This window comes from Abramis brama (genome assembly GCF_963993115.1).
Source record: "Abramis brama genome assembly, chromosome: 8".
Lineage (NCBI taxonomy): Eukaryota > Metazoa > Chordata > Actinopteri > Cypriniformes > Leuciscidae > Abramis > Abramis brama.
This window is the reverse complement of record NC_139970.1, coordinates 9,188,866-9,206,186: the sequence shown is the minus strand read 5'-3', so window position 1 is coordinate 9,206,186 and position 17,321 is coordinate 9,188,866. Positions and strand designations below refer to the sequence as shown.

The 17,321-nt window shown below is 39.4% G+C and overlaps 2 protein-coding genes across 2 annotated transcripts in view; one reads left to right on the top strand and one right to left on the bottom strand.

Moving 5' to 3' along the window:
* adam23b (ADAM metallopeptidase domain 23b) overlaps positions 1–1,345 on the bottom strand; it is a 47,802-nt gene extending 46,457 nt beyond the window's left edge. The window contains exons 1-2 of the mRNA XM_084123347.1: positions 1,130–1,345; positions 62–258 (exon numbers count right to left, since the gene is read on the bottom strand). Coding sequence (XP_083979473.1) covers positions 62–258; positions 1,130–1,211 — 279 coding nt within the window. The 5' untranslated portion in view covers positions 1,212–1,345. The remainder of the gene's footprint in view (positions 1–61; positions 259–1,129) is intronic.
* A 9,483-nt stretch (positions 1,346–10,828) lies between these two features.
* Positions 10,829–16,388, top strand: cmklr2 (chemerin chemokine-like receptor 2). Its single transcript, XM_084122449.1, has 3 exons — positions 10,829–11,021; positions 12,365–12,456; positions 13,233–16,388. The coding sequence occupies exon 3, from the start codon at positions 13,234–13,236 to the stop codon at positions 14,302–14,304; it is 1,071 nt and encodes a 356-aa protein (XP_083978575.1). The 5' UTR covers positions 10,829–11,021; positions 12,365–12,456; position 13,233; the 3' UTR covers positions 14,305–16,388.
* Positions 16,389–17,321: the final 933 nt, after the last annotated feature.

The following is a 17,321-nucleotide window of genomic DNA, read 5'->3' as shown; positions in this document are numbered from 1 at the left end:
GGACATAAGCTGATGTATCATATTCTGCCCCGGATGCTGAGTTCAGTGAAGCTGCTCTCACCTGTCTGTGTGGGTCAGGAATCTTACTGCGGGTGTTCAGGTCATGGTAGGTGCTCTCAGAAGCTTCGTTCAGGTAGTAGATGAGGCGAGAGGGGTATGTGAGTGTGCGCTGTGACTCCTGTGGGACGCTGGCATTGTGCGTCTGTCCCGCTGCAGTATCATCTGACACCGCCTCCCTGGGGATCTCAGCTTCCAACACTGACAACACACACACACACACACATGACTGAAACCGTCTCCACATCCGATGAGCGCTCCTGACACTAACACCATCTAAACTAGGCCAATCTGACACTGAACCTCAAAGAAATCAGTGAGGAATTAACAGGAAGGCTTTGGTGTCAGTGTACTATGCAGACTACAATACATGCGTCACAAGATGATCGGGAAAAACTGGATCTATTTAGACTATTAATAACCATGCCATAAAGCTCTGGTAGGCCTACTCATGTTATCATTTCTTACATTATGCCATTATTATTGTATGATAAAATGTATTGCTAAGAGGCTCGATACGGGTGCCTTGCCTTTTTCCCTAGGCCCAATGAATAAGTTATACCATTGAAGACTTTTATTGGGATCCCTCTCTACAAGCATTCCTGGTTTTCATGAAATTCCCTCTGAGAAATAAAACCAGACTCAATGTGAGATTTCTAAAGTCAATTTCTCAAGATAAAATGCACAGGAGGACTAAAAGCTCTAAGCATGATCAATCGATGCATTAAAGAGATTGAGGATCCAAATAGAAATGCATTTCAACTTCTGCAGTCTCATCTGTGAGCCCAGACCATATCAAGCCTCAGAGACACACTGCTGTATTAGCACGCACATGTCTGTCTCTGTCTCTCTCAGTCAGGACACTTTGCTCCCTGCTGTCCTCCGCATTCACACACACACACACACACACACGATGCCCTTGCAGAAGCACAACTCCCTGAAAACATCCCGAACCGGACACTCGCGAAAGCACATCGCATTCCTTTATAAAACATATTACAACTATCAGGATGCGCACTGGCGGTCTGTGCAAGTTCAATACAGAGTGATTCGGTTAAGGTTAAGTACGTACCGGCTGACGCTGACGCCACGAACGGCTGGAGACGAGAAGCGAGGATGCACGCGAGCAGATTTGACAGTACTAGCACATACATGATTCATAGTTGTTCTATGGAATAGCGCGAGATTAACGTATGGATGCGGTGGCTCGCTAGGGGCTCATTGTCCTTGATGGTCCTGATGGTGCAGAGCGTGAAGGCGGAGGCCAGCCCGAGATCTCCGCGAGCACGCTTCAGATAATGATGCTCCCGCGCGCAGGTGCCGTGCATCTGCCCACATGATCCCCCTGCCCTACCAGCTGATCTGCCCACACAAGATTATATTTTAAATCTATGCATGCATACTGCAGGTATCGCAAAGATAAGATTATACATGTCCTGTACACAGTTCTTATATAAATAAATATCCTCAAATTATAATGTTATGCAGACTTCTATATCTTATGGGTATATAATATCTAGGCCTATATATAGATATTTTATTGGCCTATGAAAGATATGTTTGGCAGTTGCTGCTGCAGAGCAAGTATGGACTTGTTACTGCTAGTAGATACACAGACACGCTGCTGTGAGCATGTAAGATGTGCTGCTGCTGCATTACGTTAATACACACACATAAATCCTGTAGCAGATCTAGGCAGGTGGAGCTGGGGGAGGTGGAGGGGTTCAGAGGAGCTCTAATAGTGTGCTGGAGCCTATACAGCCAATGTATAGCAATGTTCAGCAAGCAATCTCATTGGCAGCAGGATCAGCAGAGGCCAATCAGCTTGTGCCATGTGGTAATGATGTGACCGCTAGCAGATTACATGTGAAGGACCGCATCCTTAAAGTTTAGAGTTTCATGACTGAACTAGATATGTATAAGATACCTATTATCATATGCCTAATATTTGTTCTGAATAGCTGGGATTCGACCTCAGGTAATTAGTGACATTCAACAGTTAAAAAAAAAATAAAAAAAATATTATTTTTTTTTTAGTAATTTACATTTTAGACTTAATATTGCAGGTTACTCTGACTAGTTTCGCTCTGAAAAAAAAAAAAAAAAAAAAAAAGTGTTTGAAAGAATCGGTTGAGTGATTCATTAAAAAAAAGAAAGGGTCAATTAAAGCTCCTCTAAAGAAGATATTTTGTTTAAAAAATAACAAAATTCAATAACTGAACGACTACATACTGTACAAAACTGTTTTCAAATTCATGTTCTTGCCATGTTGATTTAATTTTTTTCAGATTTGCTTTTGGGGGAAACAGCTTACTGTAATTGTCTAGATTGGCAATATGTTGGTAAAATATTTTTGAAATATTTTTTTTTCAGCACATGTAATGTTTTAAACACTATTATTTTTTTAACTCTACATTTGTGCAGTAAAAAATTTACTTTAAAGAAGATTTACATGTATCAATTTCATTCATAGAGATAACAGTAGATGGCTGCAGAGGACCACTCATTTGCTCATTTGCTCATTTGCCATTTCCACTCCTTTTTATAGTTATTTTGTATTGTTTTGCTTTTGGATTTATTATAAAATAAATATTATAACAAATTTTAGCAATTTTAATGCACTGAAGTATGAAGTATAGCAAGAGGAAAAGTCACAAAGTCTCATGCAATTTAGATGAAAGGAATTTCATAAAATAAAGAAATAATTAAGCCCAGATTTTACAGTGAATGGGAAACCATCTTGAATTGCTCCTACATCATATCATGTATGCTGAATTTATGGCAAAGAACTACACAGATGCAGATGAATAACAATCTATAAATAAATGCATACACATTGTCATCTTGCCCGCTACTGCAGATTGAAGAACATGCTGAATGACACAGCCGAAGCCTGCCGTCGGTTTTAAAGGGGACTGAGACGATCACGAATTAGTCTTTATATTACGGGGTTAAAGGGTTAGTTCACCCAAAAATGAAAATTCTGTCAGTATACTCACCCTCATGTTGTTCCACCCCTGTAAGACTTTCTTTCATCTTCGGAACACAAATTAAGATATTTTTGATGAAATCTGAGAGCTGTCTCACGCTTCCATAGGCTTCTATGTTATTGAAACTTGCCGGCCGAGAAAGTTAGTAAAGACAATGTTTAAAATAGTCCAAGTGACTACATTGGCTCAACCTTAAGTTGAAGCCCACACAGAAGAACATGAATAGTTGAACAAAAAGTATCTTGTCGCTTGATGAACTTAAGGTTGAGCCACTGTAGTCACTGGACTATTTAAAACATTGTCTTCACTAACTTTTCTGGGATGGCAGAATCAATTACCTAGATGCCTATGGAGGAGTGAGACAGCTCTCGGATTTAATCAAAAATATCTTAATTTGTGTTCTGAAGATGGACGAAAGTCTCATGGAGTTGGTACAACATGAGGGTGAGTAATTACTGACAGAGTTTTCATTTTTGGGTGAACTAACCCTTTAATTGCAAATATTTAGGGGGGCTGGGTGGATATATGGGGGTGGTGTCTAAAGCCCTCCTAAATTGGCCCCAGTGATGTCCCTGGTTTATCCTAACAAGTATGGGATAAAAAGGGGTTCTTCAATGAGAGCAGTTCAAGGGGATGTCATACCACATTTGACGAATTATAACCCAACATAATGACAAAGTCCTCTGAAGAAAATCATGTTAAGGTTATTAACCAGTCAAATGTGATGGGCAGTTTGTGGTTGGGGATGCAATAGTGGATAAGATTTTCCTAAAATAATTTTCTTCTTGTTTTTTTTTGTTTTTTTAAGTCATTTTAATGGGGGATTTTCCCTTCATAAACACAATCCCTAACTAAAGTGCAGCCTAGAAGATTAAAACCATATGTTATACTTACTGTAGGCTTGTTAGCTAGTTCTGTTGGTATGATGACTCATTCACTGCACTAAAAATAATCCATTTACTTCTGAATCCAGTGGCAGGGAACAAACACAAAAGGGAAAGGGAAGAAGAGGAATAGCAGTCAGGAATATGTTAATCAAAGGAGGAAATTGAAGGGGTGATGAAGTGAGAAATCAAATTTTCCTTGAGCTTTTGACATAAGAGGTCATCATATAAGAATATCCTGTAAGTTTCAGAACTGAAAACTTCCTTGTTAGTCCAATAAAAGCTTTTATTGACACCAGGCACAGCGAACGACAGGTTTTTAAAAGTGGGGATCTATGACGTCAAAGGGTATCAAACACCGCCTCCGCAGAAGATCATCAACGCCTACTTCAACACTGCCTGTCTAGCCCCGCCCACCGTTACATGAAACTCATTATAATATGCAAAACTGTTATCCAATCATAGCAAAGTGACTTTGAAAAACCAGTTAAAAAGGCAAAAGTTAAATTCAAGTGTGAATTGGAAAATAAGTTGGAGACCAAAGACACTTAAGGTGTCTGGAAAAGTCTGGAGCAGATCACATGCTATAAGGTAAAAGCTACAGTTATCTCTGATGACATTACATTACCCGAAGATCATAATGTGTTCTATAGTCAGCTAATGCTGCCCTCCTGGCCCAGTTCAATGACTCCTCCTTTTAAAATAGAACAACACGGAGTCAGGAACCTGCTGAGCAGGCAGAATTGCAGGAAGATATCAGTGTCTACACCCTTGCCCCGGTATATTCATCCGGTCGCTAAGAGTATGCAGAGTTCCAGTATGTTTATAATTCCAGTGCCAAAAAAGCAGAAAATTAGCTACTTAGATGATTACAGACCAGTGGCCTTAACTTCGGGTTGTAATGAAAATATTTGAGCGATTGGTACTTAAAAATTTAATTTCAACCATTTGTCTGGACTCTCATCAATTCGCCTATAAGGCTAACAGGTCGGTTGATGATGCTGTTGCTCTGTGTCTTCACTCAATTTTGCAACAACTTGAGACTCCTGGCACTTAAGCTAGGGCTCTTTTTGTGGATAAATCTGCATTTAATACAATTGTTCCAGCTAAACTCTTTGTTAAATTAGAGCAATTGGGGGTTCATCACTCCCTTGCTCTTTGGATTCTGAATTTTTCGTAGAATAGATCACAAGTAGTAAAAATCAACAACAATATTTTGAGCCCTAGAACAATAAGTGTGGGAGCTCCACAAGGCTGTGTATTGTCACCAGTATTATATGTACACTAATGATTCTGTCTCGCACAGTGAATCAGTTAAAATGTGTAAGTTTGCAGATGATACTACAATAATTGTTTTGATAACAGACACTAATGAATCTGACTACAGAAATGAGGTATCAACATTGATTGAATGGAGTTACACCCATAATTTGAAATTGAAGGTTCAAAAAACAAAGGAAATTGTGATTGATTTTCGGTGGAGAAAAGATGCTGTTAGGCCATTAACTATTAATGATCAGGTCATTGAAAATGTTTTAAGTTTCTTGGAACAATCATTTCTGCATCGTTGAAGTTGCATGATAGCTTAAGAGGCATTATCAAGAAATCCCATTAGAGACTGTATTTTTTAAAGGAACATGCCAACTTTTTGGTACTTTAGCTTATTCACCGTATCCCCCAGAGTTAGATAAGTCCATACATACCCTTTTCATCTCCGTGCGTGCTGTAACTCTGTCTGACGTACCCACCGCAAGCCTAGCTTAGCACAAAGACTGGAGGTAAATGGCTCCAGCTAGCATACTGCTCCCAATAAGTGACAAAATAACGCCAACATTTTCCTATTTACATGTTGTGATTTGTATAGTCACAGCGTGTACAAATAACAAGGTCACATGAGACACAACCATCTTCTAACCGTATACATACTGGGAACTATATTCTCAGAAGGCGAAGCACTGCTATTTCTGCAGAGTGATTTACTCCAACTCTGAGCGAACTCTCTGCTCCTCACCACAGGGGGCTAGCGGTGGGGGCGTCAGACAGAGTTACGGCATGCACGGAGATGAAAAGGGTATGTATGGACTTATCTAACTCTGGGGGATTCAGTGAATAAGCTAAAATACCCAAAGTCGGCGTGTTCCTTTAAGACAGCTGAAAAAGTATCTAAAGTTGGTATGTCCAGATTTTATAGAGCTGTGATAGAAAGCGTCCTGACTTTCTCAGTAATAGTGTGGTTTGGCAGCTTCACAGACCAGCAGAAAAGATTCATAGATATCACACACACCAGCTAGATATTTCTTAACTCCTCCTCTACCTTCAGGCAGACAACTTAGATCAATTAAAATTAAGTTTGCACGTTTCTTGAAACCTGCTTGTTATGGCAATAAATAAATAAAAACATATTCCAGTAAACATATCCATAACAGAGCATATTAACACAAACGCCTCGGTTACGACTACAACCTTTGTTCCCCGTAGAGGGAACAAGACGCTGTGTCGATTGACACTGTGGGAACGTTCTGCGTGATTGTGTCATGAAGCACATGTGAAATCAGTCCAACGGTATGGCGGGACGTCAGAGGCAGGTGACGTCACGACCAGGAAACTATAAAGCATGCCCAAACAGTTCAACGCTAGCTTCTAATAGGCTGAAGTAAGTTGCTGACAGGCACACAGGAAGTATGGCAGGGTGACGCAGCGTCTCATTCCCTCTTCAGGGAACCAAGGTTACAACCGAAACGTTCCCTTACAAGGGAATTCGTGCTGCATCGATTGACGCTTTGGGAACATTTATACCCACGCCGCCATAATGACAAGTGTCTGTCTAGTGTGGAATCATTTGAAGAAAGCACTAGACGAGAGCAACCGAGCCCCTGGTGAAGAGCTCAAGTCCACCTGGTTGTAAAACCTCAAAACAGATGAGTTGAACAGCTGTTCTGATTTACGCCACTGCAGCTCTCTGGACGTAAGCATCTAATGCCCGAACTGCAGATTGTTTCTTTCCTGGTCTGGATCCCGGAATGGAGGAGGACAGAAGGCCTTCAGCACAGTAGATCTAGAGACATTAGTGGGGACCTTAGGAATGTAACCCGGCCTCGGTTGAAGAAATGCCTTCACCATGCCAGATGCAAATTCCAAGCACGAAAGGGCAATCGATAGAGCGTGCAAATCTCCTATCCTTTTAAGAGACATGGTAGCTAGGAGGAACAACTCTTTGAGATTAAAAAACTTGACTGGAACCTCCTCAATAGGCTCAAAGGGACTCTCCAGAACTCCCGGGAGCAGAGCAATCGGAGCAAAAGTGAACGGACGTAGCCTCGGCCACGTCTGTACCATGGCATCCAGTCCCAAAGGAGCTGGATGCGTGATGGAGATCCAGAGTGGACAGTGAGACGTCTCTCGAGACGCAAACAGATCCTCTTCTGCCATGTCTGCTCCCTGGGTTTGGCACTCAGGGATGTAAGCTTCTCCGAGGGAAAGCAGCTTTCCCTAAAGCTGGGACCGAGATGGGTCTTGTGCATGTTGTCCACTTGTATCCCACCATCTGGAATCCGTCTGGGCAATTAAAATGGGGCCATTATGGAACCTGCGGACAATGGGGCCCGTTTTTCAGCTTGTTTCATACCCATTTGGCCCCACATTCAAATGTTGGCTGGGCTGAGACCACAGAAGGATTTGGTGGGCCAGTTTGCAAAGTGGACATGAGCACAAACCCCCCTGGTGATTTAAATAGGCAACCACCGATGTGCTGTCTGTCCGGACAAGCAAATGATGGCCCCTGAGGTCTGGGAGGAAGAGCAAGAAAGAGAGTCAAGAAAGACAGCGTCATCTCCAGGCAGTTTATGTGTCAAGAGAGATGATGACCCCTCCACAGACTTTGAGTTGAGCGACCATCTAGAATCACTTCCTAGCCCGTGAGAAATGAATTCGTCGTTAGCATCTTGCGACAACAAGGAGCTCCCAACACGGGACCTTGGGATAGGGACCATAACTAAGGCATGTAAGGCATTTTTTACAAAATATTTTCAAAGCCTGGTTGTAGAGTCTTCGTATTGATTGTAATGTAGTTCCACCTGTCTGTGTCCAGCTGGTGAGGCAGAAGATCATGGCATTAATGTATAACTTTTAACTTTTTACAGATGTTTTTTAATGTAAGTTGTGTAAGTCTATTATTATGCTTAAATATTTATACTCATGCACTGCTGATAATCTTCTTCCTGCTACTATAACAACTGGATCTGGATCTCTATTTGCGGAAACATACATACAGTGTTACTAACATTAAGGTGTAAACATGAATTTATTAACCAGTTAGAGATAATGGCCATGGCAGCTGATAATTCTTCTGCAGCTTGCTTCATCAGCATACATCTGACAATTAACGTATGGTAGGTCATTAATACAAACTGAATGACAAAGGACCCAATGTTGAACCTTGAGGTACACCAAGACATTGATTAGCTGGCTCGGGTGTGTTTAATTAGTTCCTTGAGGGCCACCGTCAGAGTAAACTGACAGAGTTTAGCTTCAACCCTGAGTTTGACACCTGTGTTCGAAAGGTTCTTTCACTCTGAACCAAAATTACAGACTGAATAGTGAGTACATGGAGAACATTCTTCAGAAGAGAGTCCAATCTCCCTCCATTCACTTGCACAGGAATGTTCATCAATGTCACTCAGGCTTTGAAAACACTCACTCTTTCCTGCTTAGTTTAATTGTAATTCATCTGTCGACCAGTGGTAAGGTTTTGGAGGCAGACTGTTTAATTATTAACCAGCTGTGTACCTTGTATTGTTATATTATGTATACTGCTGCAATTGTTCAAATCCATTACTAGTTTTAAAACTGTTATTCTGTTTATACTGGGTTTTTTTTGCAATTAAGAGGCTGGTTATATGTATACAGCAGTGTTTAACCTTATTTATAGATAATTGTATTGTTTTTATACAAGTAAATGATCCTTCATTAAACATTAAAAAGCTAAAGAAAAGACAAGATTGTATGTAAAATTACAGTTATAAACTGTATCTTATTAACGGGGGGGGGGGGGTTTCTGGCATTTCAGCTGCCAGAAAATTACTGTTTTTTTACAGGATTATTTATTTATTTATTTTTACAGTGAGGATTAGTGACTTTTCATGAAGTCTTATGGTCTACTCGAACAAACTGTTTTCTATCAGTATATGATCTTATCAATTAATTACCTTTGGTAAGAAATTATAATTTGAATACTTGTTAATGCATGTGAGAAAATATCCCATTGCATTCCTTATAATTATATGCAACTGTATAAACATTTCTTGTTATTTTAGGTTTTAATTAAAGTGGGTTACAATCCTTATAAAACTAGCAACATAAACTTAGGCTAATTAATGAAAAGAAAACAAGTTTTTCATTTTGGCGGATTGTTTGTGCTTAGAAAGAATTCAAACAAAATTATTTAATTTAGAAATGTTTTTATAAATTAATTTATACATAAATATGTGCATTCCATGCATTCCAGCTTAGTAATGTTTACATTGTGGTTGTGTGTCCTCTAACTGTATGTTCCAAACATTATAATTTCAGGATATCCTGTTAAAATTATGAGACCCCAGTGGAGCCACTGAAGCGATGCTGGAAACAGATCGAATGATCAGCCCGGGATTTCTGTGTTCAAATGCTGTCCATGGCCTTGAACTATGACTCTCAACTAGTTTAGCCCTTTCCTTCCCAGTTCAGATGGCTGACCTCTTAATTTCCTCAGAACAGGCTGTTTATTTTACTTTATTTACTTTATTTACTCACAAGCCACAGTGATCGTCATACCTTAAACGATTAATTGCAGATCATTGAGATACAATACATGATTTCACAACTGCACTGGCTACCTGTCAGGCCTAATAATGAGCTGTTTAATCAACAATATGGTTAAAATCTAGCTCTTCATCTGCAGTTCATATTCCAAGGAATAGGAAGTGACTCACACGCATCCCTTAAGGTTTGAATTAAACACCATATGCATCCTGTACATGTAAAGCCATACTTCAACTGCAGCAGGGGGCAGTGGCTGCTCAGAAACATACATCTGAGACTGTGAACCTCAGACAGACTGCAAAGATTAAATCTGATGACTATACTAACCACAGACATATGCACTTCATTCGCACAAAATGAAAGACCTGTAATAGGGCCGACTATGTAGTGCTAATGTGATGAGTACAGAGACCAGAGGTCTGTAAAATATATTAACTGGTCACAGCAACATGGTAAATATGGGGAAACAATCTACTGGTGATTAAATTAATTAATTCTGTTGCAATAATTATAGCAGGAAATATAAATTCAGGCAATTTTGAACACTTTTTGCCATTGAGATGACTGGGAAAAATGTCATGATTATACTGAATTAACCATATGTAATAATACATTTAATTAATAAACCACTGTAATCGTTTAGATTAGCGTTCTTTGGCATATTTATTCCTGTGATCAAAGCTTAATTTCCAGCATCATTACTCCAGTCTTCAGTGTCACATGATCCTTCAGAAATCAGTCTAATATGATGATTTGACGATCTAGAAAACATTTATGATTATATTCAATGTTGGATGTTTTACACTTTTCTTCTTTTTTTCAGAAGAGCAGCTTTTGAACAAAAAGTTCAAAAGAACAGCATTTATTTGAAATATAAATATTTTGTAACACAAATATTTTACTGTCCCTTAAAACATGTCCTTGAATAAAAGTATTAATTTCTATCAAAACAAAAAAGTACACAAACGTAGTGTAAATATGTTGTTTTATATAATTTGTTTTATAAGTTTGTATGTTTTGTGTGTGTGTGTGTGTGTGTGTGTGTGTGTGTGTGTGTGTGTGTGAGAGAGAGAGAGAGAGAGAGAGAGAGAGAGAGAGAGAGAGAGAGCAAAATCGCTCCATTGTAACGTTCGCTCCAGTCAGTGCAGTGAGTCTTCAGTGTTTATCTCGCATCCTCCACCAAACGACACACTTTACACGGCTTATAAACCACTTTCAACAAATGGGGCAAACATTTGCCTAAACTTTTGGGGGTTGGGACCTACACTAGCGAACAATATCCTCAACGACAAAGGTACGGCGACGTTTACTGTTACGTTTCTCTCACTAGGCTAGTTTATGACAAAACTGCCTTCACTAAATGCATTGGCAACACTTTAAGTTAACACAATAAGTTGAATTAGTTAACATGAGTTAATGTATTAACTAACATAAACTAACAATGAGCAATACATTTGTTACATCATTAATTCATCTTTGTTAATGTTAGTTCATTAGTTCCAAAAAAAAAAAAAAAATAGTGCATAGTTCACAGCTGTTCATTGTTTTTTCCTGTTAGTTCACAGTGCATTAAATAATGTTAACAAATACAACCTTTAATATTAACTAAGATTAATAAATGCTGTAGAAGTACCGTTCATTTTTAGTTAATGTTAACTAAGGTAGTTAACTAATGTTAACAAATTAATCTTATTGTAAAGTGTCACCAATGCATTATTCATTACACTCATTACACAATGAATGTACTTCAGTCGGTCTTTTTACATCGTCTTAAGTTTGGCAAAGAACTGTTTTATTAAGAAGCGTTTTTTTTTTTAACTGTAGGTTGAGCTTTATGTTGCTTTGAATAATAAAAAGTGAAGTTCTAGATTCATTTGGTTGCTGGTTTCTGGATTATTTAATCATATGGATGGTTTTCCAGAAGTGAAAACTCTTTGAGGGACTTACAAATGTACAGACTTAAAAACTTACAAAGCTTGGGTTTGGTTCTAATTGAAACCAGTTTTATTCTTGAAGATCAGGCTATGCAAACATCTCTGCCCTCATTGTTGCTCAAGTTTGGATTAATTCTGCATTGGTGTGGCGGAATTAATATAATTATAACTGAATAACTGAAATATAATATCACTTGTTGTTGCTCATTCATTGCACTATAAGGTTTGAAAGCAATGACAGCTCAGTGGTCTAGCTAGTTTTCAAACTTATGATGAGCTGATTTGTGTTGAGCCCATCAGAATTACAGTTGCGTTTATTAACTGATCACATTTCCAGAGAGAGAATATTCATGCATCTCTCATTAGGGTCATAAAGTCCTCTGGTCGCACAGATGGAAAGATCCTGCTGTGATACATTCCTGTTGAGTGAGAGGTTTGGGAGTTAGTGACAGATCTGAATCATAAAAAGCCCTCTGAGCGTGTGTGTCTGTCTGTGTGTGTGTGTGTGTGCGCGCGCTGGCAGACCCCTGTGCTCCTGACGGCACACAGAAAACAAAACACAGGAATGAGTTTATGAAGGGGCAAAACTGTGTGTGTGTGTGTGTGTGTAGGCCAGGCTTAGTCCATATCTCCTGTCTCTCTTTCTTCACCTCTCTTACCCTCTCCTTCTCTCTCTCTCATTCTACTCCGGGAACAAAAACAGGGAAACACCCAGCAGGGACAGCATTATCCTTTTGGGATTTGGCGCAGGAGTATTTGCAGAGAGGAACTGATCCGTGAGCTGGACGCTGGCAGGTAATTCATTCTTCAACTCTGAAATGTCTTTAAAAAACTGTGTTTGGATTGAGGCTCCATAATACTTAATATTTCCATGAACTGAGTGTAACTGTTAGAATACATATTTGTGTATTTCTCAGTTATTTTCCATCTATGTGTCATCTTTGCCTCAGATATTTCACTTTTTTATATATTTTCACACTTCTTCAATCTTTTAGAAGAAATAAACATCTGTAGAAATGCTGAGCTTAAAAATGTATTTGATAAGAGATGTCCGAGTTTATGTTGCAATCTCTGACTTTGGTATGTCGGCAGATCAGCACAGCTTGAGACGTTGTTGATATGTGTGAATTCTTTTCCCCTCCTTACTCAGTTTACAGTTTTTCATCATTTTCCTGACATTTAACCATTTTCTCAAATCCTCACACACAATTTTAAAAACTCACACCCAATGTTACAAACAGCTAACTTCTGAATCCCAATTCAAACTTTGCCCTCAGACAATACACACAATCTGTCAAAAACACAGACTTCATGACTGTTTGTTACAGATTAATTCAAAACACTGCAAACAAAATTTGGAACTTTGTGAAATCACAACTCTTTCAGGGACAATCCTGACAAAAGAAATGCAAAACGGTACGGTACTGTTCTGGGAAAAATGTTTGATAATTTTTGCAATTCCACTTGGTGACTCTAGTGAAATTACATCACCTTTAAGCAATTCGCTCTCCTTTCAATCTAAATAAAAGTCAATAGACATTAAAGTAATTTTTCTCTCATTTTGTCTTTAGGATGATGACCCAAGAAGACACGGACTATGAAAACCTCACTTACGAATACACGGACTTTGGCTACGTGGAGGAGACCAAAGCTGATGGCTACACTCAGAGAGAAGCTCTTCACATCATATCAGTGATCATCTACAGCCTGGCGTTTACTCTGGGTGTAATTGGGAATGGCTTGGTGATCTGGGTGACCGCACTCAAAAGCAAAAGGACCGTAAACAGTGTATGGCTGCAGAATCTGGCCATTGCCGACTTCGTGTTTGTGCTTTTCCTTCCGTTCTCCATCGACTACGTGCTGCGAGACTTTCACTGGCTCTTCGGGAAGACCATGTGCAAGCTGAACTCGTTCGTGTGCACCATGAACATGTACGCCAGCGTGTTGTTTCTCACCGTCCTGAGTTTGGATCGCTACATCTCACTGGTCCACCTCAACTGGTCGGAAAGGTACCGTAACGTCCGGCGGGCCTGGGGGGTGTGTGCGCTGATTTGGATCATATCTTGCTGTTTAAGCTGTCCGGCCCTGATATTCCGGGACGTAATCCAACATGACGGGAAGATCGTGTGTTTTAATAACTTTCACAATGAGAGCATGCACATGGTAATGGTGAGACACGTCGTACTCGTGTCTCTGCGAACCACCGTGGGTTTTCTGCTTCCGTTCGCCACCATCACCGTGAGCGGCGTGTTGCTCGCCGTCAAGATGCGCCAGTCCAACTCGTTACGCTTGACCAGCTTCTCCAGAACCGTCTCCGCTGTGATCCTGGCGTTCTTCTTGTGTTGGGTGCCGTTCCACACGTTTAGCCTGATGGAGCTGAGCATGCACCACACCACACACCTTCACTCCGTGCTCATGGTGGGCTTCCCGCTCGCCACCAGCCTGGCCTTCTTCAACAGCTGCGTCAACCCCATTCTCTACGTACTGCTCACCAAGAAAGTGCGTAAACTGGTGAGGAGGTCGTTGTTTAACTTCACCAAGAACTCGCTGAGAGAGCTGAGTCAGTCTGTGTCTGCGACTGAGTTAGATTCGGCACTGGTCAGCTACTCTCCTGAAGAGCCCATGGCCAACTCCTCCATCTGATGGGCTCCAGTTCCTCCAAACTCAAACCCCAACTCAAGAAAGCTCCAACTTGACTGAAAATAGATTGGTTGGGAAATACTGGCTTTTAAAGGTGCAGTAAGACCAATGTTACTCACAATGGCTATGTTTACATGCACACCTTTTGCTTCAATCAGACTGAATTCGTTTCCGATTGATGAATCTGAATGTAGTGTTTATATGAACGCTAAACATGTGATCGGGTTTATATCGGGTCTTGTTTATATGTCACAAGATTCAAATCGGAATTGATTTTATGACATGCGCACACTGCACAAATAAATATAGAGTTTCCCGCTGTTTGTGCATAATAAACATTCTCCTACATTGGTTATTTATTTGTTTTAAACAGCAGACTCAATATCCGTCTCTGGTCATAATTTGGAGACAATGAGCATGAACCGTTGTGCCGCTGCTTATAATTATCACGCAGTAGAAATGGCCAAAACCAGTCGTCTGTGGATGAGAATACGAAACAAGCACTGGTGGGACGTTGTCCTGCTCCACTTTACAGAGTGAAAGGAGAATTTTAGAATGACGGGACACTCATTTATATGACATTTTATTCAACAGGAACAACAGCTCGTTTCGCACGTCATACGTCATCATGCTATTTCAGCGTCATTGCACATGCGCAGTCCTTCAGTTTTGGTTTTCAATCCGATCAAGTGTTTACATGTCCTCTCGATCGGATTAGAAAAGGAATATACCACCCCTTTCAATCCGATTGAAATTTCATCTGGATCAAAATTTTCTATTAAGGTGTTTACATGAAGGGTTTTCAGTCCGATTGAGCCGTCATTGCGATTAATAATGGATTATTTGGTTGCATATAAACGTAGCCAATGTAAGCTCTGCAACCATTTTCAGGCCTTAGGTGACTCCAGTGATGGAAAGCTTTTCGTAAGATAAACTCGTGTCTTAAAGCTATTGCCTGATCAGTACCCAAGTGATATTCCTCTGAGCTTTTCTCTTTTGTAATGTCTCTCAGGCTCAGCCGTCAGTCTTTCTTCTAATCTCCCTATTGCTCACTTCTCTCCTCCCCCATCATGAGTGGACACGCCTCCTACTGCTGATTGGCTCACTCTCTCTCCTCCCCCATCATGAGTGGACACGCCCCTTCTGCTGATTGGCTCACTTTCTCTCCTCCCCCATCATGAGTGGACACGCCCCTTCTGCTGATTGGCTCACTCTCTCTCCTCCCTCATCATGAGTGGACACGCCCCTTCTGCTGATTGGCTCACTCTCTCTCCTCCCCCATCATGAGTGGACACACCCCCTACACTGCTTATTGGCTACAAGTTTGTTTTGGAGCTCGGTCCGATTCACTTTTAACAGCGTTTAAAAAAAAAAAGCTTACTGCACTTTTAAAACTAATGCAGTACATTGCCGTAAATATGTATTTAATGCATCATCTCTTTTATATTTAGTACCTATACAGTAGTCAACATTTGAAGCGGATTAAAACCTTTCATCAAAGTTATGCATGAATTTTGAACAATACCCGTTCTTGTCTTAGGACTACTTTGATGAACTTTTTTGATCCACTTCAAATGTTGACTACAATATATATATATGTATAAAGTGTTGAGTATAGAGTGAATAAGTGCATCATGTATAATGTGACATTTGGGTTCTATATAGAACGTTAAAGGGTTCCATCAGGTGCTTCACATATAGAACCTTTTAGGAGGTCCCATCATGGGATCATGTTATGGATTAAGTTTTAATTAATACATTTTTTATAAAATCTTATTTTAAATAAATTGTATAAATCAAGCAGCTCATAAACACACTAGAAAAATGAAATAACCCATTAAACATATAAGTATAATGCAATCTCCTTTTTATAATTTTCTTGGCGTACAGAGTTCTTTAAAGTTGAGTCAAGAGCCCTAGAGTTCTATATAGAACCACAACGGAACCTTTTTTTCTAAGAGTGTAAAATTGAGGAATGAAATTTCAGCTCTGTTTGAAAGAACTCATTGTACATATTATACTATTGTGTCATTTGGATGCACATTGTAACTGAATTAATAAAGTTAGTAATAAATTGCTCATTCTAATGTTTTAGAATTATTCTGCTTTATAAGTTATAAAATCTCTACAATTTTAAAGTAACAACATTTGTGGTATAATGTTTTATTATAAAAAAAAAAATTTGACATGAAATTTGGATCAAAAATCTGGGTTACTGTGAAGAACTAATGGAAGTGAGCAGACTGTTCCAATGGAAGCGTCACGTTGTGGCTGTGATGAATTGCAAGACGCAGGAGTAGGAAAAAATATCATTAATCTTTAAAAAGTCTTTAATAATAAATTCAAAAAGGAAAAATGCAGGAGAATGCCAGGAATAAAGCACATAGTAAAACCACATAGTAATAAGATGAGACCAAACAAAGAACTGAGGAAACTAAGGGCTGACATGCACAGGGAGACATAATGATTGACAGGTGAATGTAATTGATAACTAAGGGAACTATCCAGGGATTAATCAAGACTACACTGAACTGGAGACAGTGAGAAATACATGGAAACAAAAAGGCAACTAAACTAAGCATAATCCTGACAGGTAGCCACAAATCGTATGTTAACTTTTTTTATTGTGAAATCTTTTTTTTTTTTTTTAAGTTATAACAAAATATCTTGTCAGCCACACATTCTGTCGACTGGCCTTGACTTGTAATGAACCTGGAATATTCCTTTAACTATAAAATTAGACAATTTTAATCAGGCCTGGTTGGTTTCACAGACAGCGCTTAGATTAAGCCAGGATTAGGCCTTAGTTCAATTAGGATATTTAAGTATTTTAGGAAAACCGTGCCTGGTGGTATAAAACATTACTGGTGTGAATCTTGAGACAAAACAATGGCACTGACATACTTTAAGATATCAGTGCAAGTTGCTCTCACACTGAAAAAAATAAATCTGAGTGGATGTAAATGTTAAGTAATTAAAATGTGTGATATCAACAATAAAAGGTTAAGTTTGTATATTTA

What these genes read in the sequence shown, in the direction of transcription:
- cmklr2 (XM_084122449.1), top strand. Translation starts at nt 13,234, where the DNA reads ATGATGACCCAAGAAGACACGGACTATGAAAACCTCACTTACGAATAC.